Below are 5,942 nucleotides of genomic sequence, written 5' to 3' on the forward strand. Positions count from 1 at the left end.
TGAACCGGCATTAAAGGTCCTTATAAACCGGGACTAAAGCCTGATTCTACACGAGTGTAAAAGGAAAAATAAGAATAAATTGTGAGAGCGAGTTCTCTTGTTTGACGTACCACCCATGTATAATAATCGATATATCATACATACAAATACAACTGACCACTCACCTGCGGTCAAGAGCAAAAAAACCCTAATGTTTTCATTAATCGCGCTGTCCCCTTATATTGGACAGAGACGACACACTATTTACTTTTATTTTGAGCGAAACACATACTATTTACTACACAGGAGTATCAGCTATGCTATCAAAGATATTAGTCTGATGTAATCAACAAAATGCCTTACAGTATCCAAAAGTGCCAATGAAAAATCACCTGTACTATTTGCACTGTATACCTGCTACTCTACCGCCATGGGTGCCACACGTTAAACTATGTAGAAAATTTCTGTATTCTTTCTTTTATTATTGATGATGAAGACATTATTTCATTAATTAGACTTTTTTCCAGGGTACAACATATTTGATTTATATCATAAGGTTCATAGCACAAGTCCCGTACATACCAAACTGACAATATTGAATAAATAGTTGCACAACGGAACAACATGCAAGAAGTAAAATTACAAATAACACCAAAGATATCTTTGAACTTGACACCAATACCCGTCACCTACCTCTGGCACCATCACAACACTCACCAAAGAAAAAAAATGACAGATCACCTCCACACACCGAGCTCGAAATGTCTCCACTGCGGATATGCAACTTTGCGGACCTCCAAAGTGACTCACGGAAGACGAAACCATTACCATTGAACGAATGGGCAACACCCCGGACACGCTATCGAATTCCACATCTAGCATCCCCACATGTCTAAGACGTCGAAGGAGGAAACCATACCTGGCATCCACGTACCACAAACCCAACACACGATCCACCATCTTCGAGATGCCGTTGATGCAGACCACAATCTGCATTCGTTCCTAGATTACCTCCCAAGCTCCGTGCCGATGCTAAAGCAAACGATGTCGCAACGGCGGAGCTCGAGGACACAGAACCACCATGAGGATGCAGCCGCCGCCACACCATCCTTATTTGAACAGAATGGATTCCAAATCCACCCCCAACCATAGCACCAATCGCCGCTGCCAAAGCCAAAACGATGAACAACCTAAAAAACTAAGCTACGTTGGTCTAAAACTATCCACATGTGTGGATCTGGTGACCCCCCTCACCACCGACGATCGAGGTCGTCGGCGGAGGGGAACCGCCGGAGGACGGTGGCGGGGAAACTCCCTGGCGGCGCTGGCGAGATCGCCTCTTTCTTGAATAGGAAGAAATAACTATACGCTCTGTGGAAATAACGTTTGCTTATATTTACGTTAAATTATTTGTATTGTTTCCGCAAAAAAAACTACTTGTATTGTAATTTTCACAAAATTTAAACTTCTGTGTTGCCATTTGACAATTATTCCTAGTTATATCGTTTTGGGGAAGTTCTCTTTATTTATTTCCTATTATTAAAGAAAATCTGATGGACGGAAAAATTGCCACAGGAATAATTGGAGAAATGCAAGGGCAATCCCTGTGGCCATTCATTCGATTCCACGCTTAGATTCGCCTTGTCGAAGGCCATGAGCTATCCTGCCTATCGTCCAAAGCCCTACTACAGTGACCAAAAGCTGCATAAAGGGGACATGCATGTAAAACCACGGGCAACTGCTGAATCCCCATGCTGCGCATAGCGTTCAACACTGCATCATAGTATGCATCCAGGACCAATGAATCTCGCAACATGCATTGACAATTAAGATGAACATTGACTACTTTATGAGAAACCTTGACCACTGGTTTGAACAAATTAGCAACAGTTGCTGGACTTGCCAATCATGCGAAAAGATCGAAGAAGAATCCACATCAAATACCATCAAGTTCTTGGTCATGCATGCATTGCACACTCGATCATATGTCGACCCTTTCAATCCCTAGCGATACAGTTGCATCATCGTATGGATCGATCCATGTCCAACGATGATGCAACAGAATTAATCATCACCATAGATCGGTCGATCGAGAGCCAGAGGAGGAGGACGGAGATATGCATGTGTGATAGGAGCGACGAGCAGCTAGAATACTGAGGCGGCCGGCCGGAGTTGTTGACGACCATCATGGGAAGCCATTGGGGAAGTACAGGTTGGAGGGGCTCGCGCGGCCGTTGTTGGTCCCTTTGTTCCTCGCCTCGCCGGCCACCGGCGGCGCCGCCATCTCCTGGCCCTGGTACATGAGCGTGGAATTCATGGTCAGGCTCACCAGGCTGTCGTCCGCGTCGCCCCGGCCGAAATTTCCGCCGTCGCTTCCCCCAGCGCCGCCGCCATCGCCTCCCCCGCCGTCGTCACGCGTGGTTACCATGACCGCTGACTGCACGAGTTCGAGGCACAGCCTCAGCTTGTTGGGCTCGATGTGGGTGAGCCCTGGTACGGCGCCCTTGAAGAGGAACTCCGAGGTGAGGCCCCGGAGCACGTCCAGCGGTGTGACGCCGTCGAGCGTCCTGGCATTGGGGTCGGCGTGGTGGTCAAGGAGCACGGATACCATATCTGGGGACACCATCTCGGCGGCCAGGTGCAGCGGGGTCTTCCCCGTCGGGCCGGCGCGGGAGTTGACGTCGGCGGCTCCGAGCTCCAGGAGCGCCTTGACGACGTCGCGGTTGCAGTGCTGCACGGCGTAGTGCACCGCGAGCGCGTCATCGAGGTCCAGGCCTTCGCCCATGACCATGAGCTTGACGAGCTCGATGTCGGCCGCGTCGAGGGCACGACGCATGCGCCGGATCTTGTGGTCGCGGTCGGCGGCGGAAGACGGCCCGTTGTTGATGGGCAGATAGTGGTGGGTGAGGAACGGCGAGCGCGGCGCGGAGGCGCCGCCTCCGGCAAGTGGCGACTTGGCGCGAATCTCCTCGATCTTGGCGACGACGTCGATGGGGAGGTGCTTGGCGAGGAGGTCGGCGGAGAGGCCCGAGCGTGCGACGAGGTGGGAGCAGGTGGCCCAGAGCTCCTGCATCTCGAACTTGCGCGACGCCATGAGTACCTTCATCACGTCATCCACGGACGCCTCCTTCACCATGCTCTCCAATTGCTTCTGCATCGACAAATTCTCCCAAATGATTATCTAACAAATTAGCCAGTATGATATACTATTAACCAGATCAAAACCAACAACAAATCATCTGCATGAAATGCACTGTTTAATTCCAATTACCGCACAGCAATGCATGTGTACTTGCCCAACAATACCATGACATGCTGCACGGCAGCAATTTTGTTGGAAATGACGCTGTTCGGGACTGGATCAGTGTCCAAGAAGAAACCCTAGCGCAACGCAATCGCAAGCAGTGGGCGGAGGTGGAGATGGATGTGATGTGAGGGAAGCGACAGACACAAACGAGGGCGTGAAAAGACCCTTCCTAGTAAAGATGAGTCAGAGGAGGAGCTCCATGACAAGTGATGCATGACAGTGGCTGCAGCAACAGCAGTAGCAGGAGCGAGGAAAAAGCAAAGGAGACTGTGAGAGACTAGAGACGACTCAGTCCTATCACTCGTTCAGTACACACAGCACCAAGAGGAGAAATTCATAGAAAATGGACTGACGAGGGGAGTGAGTGCACTGGAATCTGCAGCAGCTGCAGCCTGCTGATGATGCAGTGAGTGAATCGATCGATCAGAAAGGCAAAGGGGGGCAACCTAGTAGGGATCTAGTCAGTATGAGCTGCACCGGCGCAGACGTCCATGGATTTGATTCTTCTGACCTGCTAGCCTGCATGCTGCCATGTTAATGTCACAAAGGGCGCCTCCAATCATGGCAGGCCTAACTACCATCATCCTTAATGGCGTCGACGACTGGAGATCGAGTTAGCATATGCTTGCAGATCCCAAGAAAAGGGGAATATGAGTGCAGTGCTCGCAGCATGGATGGACGGAAGACATGGAAATTCGAATGATAGTGTTTGTTCCCCACCTGGACCAGCAAGGCGAGCTGTTCGACGCCAAAGGAGCGGGCGGCGGCGAGGGTGTCGAGGGCTAGGTCGACGGCGGCGCCGCAGCGGGTGTGCCAGCATCCCCTGGCGCCGCAGCCGGGTAGCGGCCCGCTCTTGGGCGCCGCGACCGACGCCTGGCCGCTGTAGAGGAACTGCAACACCAGCACTAGCACCTCGTACCGGATCGAGCTGACGGGGATGACCAGCTCGGGCGTGGCAGGGGCACCCCCGCTGCCCCCACGTGAGCCGCCACCGCCACCGCCACCGCTGCCGCCTCCCGCGTTTGGCCAGTTGAGAGGCGGTGGCGGAGGCTGGTGGCTCGGGTCGAGGCCGCAGAAGAGCTTCCTGAAGAAGAGGCTCCGCGCGGCGAGCACGCAGCGGTGCGCGTGCACGAGGCGGCCCTCCACGCTGAAGGCCACGTCGCTGAAGGCCTGGCCGTTGATGAGCAGGTTGAGGTAGTCGAGCGACAGCGACTTGAGCGAGTCCTCGGAGCTCATGATCTCATGTAGCACTAGTACCCTCCTTGGGCTAATTAAAAAGATCCCAGCTTTTGCACGGGATTTGGAGGAGGGGAGGGGAAAGCAGGCGGAGGGAGGAGAGCTTGTTGGGACCGTGGGGAGAGGGAGAGGAGAGGAGAGGAGGAAGACGGAAAGGTTAGGGGAGGGGAGGCATCGCGCGGCTAGCTAGCTATCAATCCCCTTTGCTCTACAGCGACACTGCAGCTTGGCTCTTTTGTGGCTCCCCTCCCTCCCCCTCTCTCCCTCTCTCTCTCTCTCTCTCTCTCTCTCTCTCCGTCGAGAGGGAGCTGAGCTGAGAGCGACCAATACTGTTGGCGCTACAGTGTCGTGGGTGGTGGTGTACAGTCGAGCGCACTGTGTTGTTTGCTGTGCGCGCATCGCTGATGGGTGGGGCCGTCGCCGGGCGACCCCACCTGCCAATGACGCCACAGGCTATAGCTCTAGTGTTCTGTGTATGTGTATGCGTACGTGTATCTGTATATGTGTAGTGGTACTGCCGGTACCGGGTGACTGTGACGCACGTTAGGTTTTCGTGTGTGGTAAAAGTGTGAGGGTGAAAAAAGTGGAGTTTGCCATTGGTTGATTCGATAGATCTCGATCAACTCGGATTTTGAGGTGGGCTTGGGCTTCGCATAAATGGGCCAGGGCCAGGGCCGGTCCTGGGCAAAGATGTAAAACTATGAGACCCTTTTTCACATGTATTTACAACTTGTTTGTTTCTTTGACAAACTAAAAATTCTTTAGGGGAAAAGGTGGTCATCTGACTAGTCATCACATGAATCACTTTGTGAAAAGGTTTATACAGAGTAGAACATTTCTATGCAAATCTATGGATGTTTTGAAACTCAACTTGTTTTTCCGCGAGCCATTTTGCAATATGCAACTCGAAAAAGTACATCATCGGTCCAAGAATTCAGGTTTATTGTGGGGTGGGTGTGCTCAACCTTTCAAAATTTTGAATTTACATGCTAAAATAATCCAGTAAATGTCTTTGTTTTCATTTTGGAAACATCTGAATATTGACAACAAAAAGGCAAGGACCAAACAACTATGGGTATTTGTCTTTGTTTAGAATGATTTACAGCAGGAAAGGCCCCTACCATGTCTCATTTTCTATTAAAAATGGGTATGTACATGGTAGATAGTTACACTGCAGGGATTACAAAAGGCAATTACAAATGGTCTATCCGTTCCTGCATGCCATCCTTGAGACTAGGCTTGGCTCTGATCATCACCTTTCAAGACAAACACGCACTGGCTCATGCTTAGCTGTTTATTATAAAATAATGATACCATTTCCATGGTTCCATATGATCCAACATCCAGTGATGGGAACTTCCTTAAAGCATGATATATTTATTATGTTGTTCCCACTAATTAGCAGTTGGATGACATCAAA

At 50.9% G+C, this 5,942-nt stretch overlaps 1 protein-coding gene across 1 annotated transcript; it reads right to left on the reverse strand.

Annotated features, from left to right (window-relative positions):
• Positions 1–1,780: 1,780 nt before the first annotated feature.
• LOC123103056 (BTB/POZ domain and ankyrin repeat-containing protein NH5.2) lies at positions 1,781–4,756 on the reverse strand. Its single transcript, XM_044524542.1, has 2 exons — positions 4,007–4,756; positions 1,781–3,130 (listed from the first exon to the last, which is right to left on the reverse strand). The coding sequence occupies exons 1-2, from the start codon at positions 4,520–4,522 to the stop codon at positions 2,165–2,167; spliced, it is 1,482 nt and encodes a 493-aa protein (XP_044380477.1). The 5' UTR covers positions 4,523–4,756; the 3' UTR covers positions 1,781–2,164.
• Between the last annotated feature and the right edge of the window lie 1,186 nt (positions 4,757–5,942).

The sequence above is a fragment of the Triticum aestivum genome, chromosome 5A, assembly GCF_018294505.1.
Source record: "Triticum aestivum cultivar Chinese Spring chromosome 5A, IWGSC CS RefSeq v2.1, whole genome shotgun sequence".
Classification (NCBI taxonomy): Eukaryota; Viridiplantae; Streptophyta; class Magnoliopsida; order Poales; family Poaceae; genus Triticum; species Triticum aestivum.

Coding starts and splice junctions, on each gene's coding strand:
- LOC123103056 (XM_044524542.1), bottom strand. CDS start 4,522: ATGAGCTCCGAGGACTCGCTCAAGTCGCTGTCGCTCGACTACCTCAAC. Junction 3,131..4,006: donor AGCTCGCCTTGCTGGTCCAG/GTGGGGAACAAA, acceptor TTGTCGATGCAG/AAGCAATTGGAGAGCATGGT.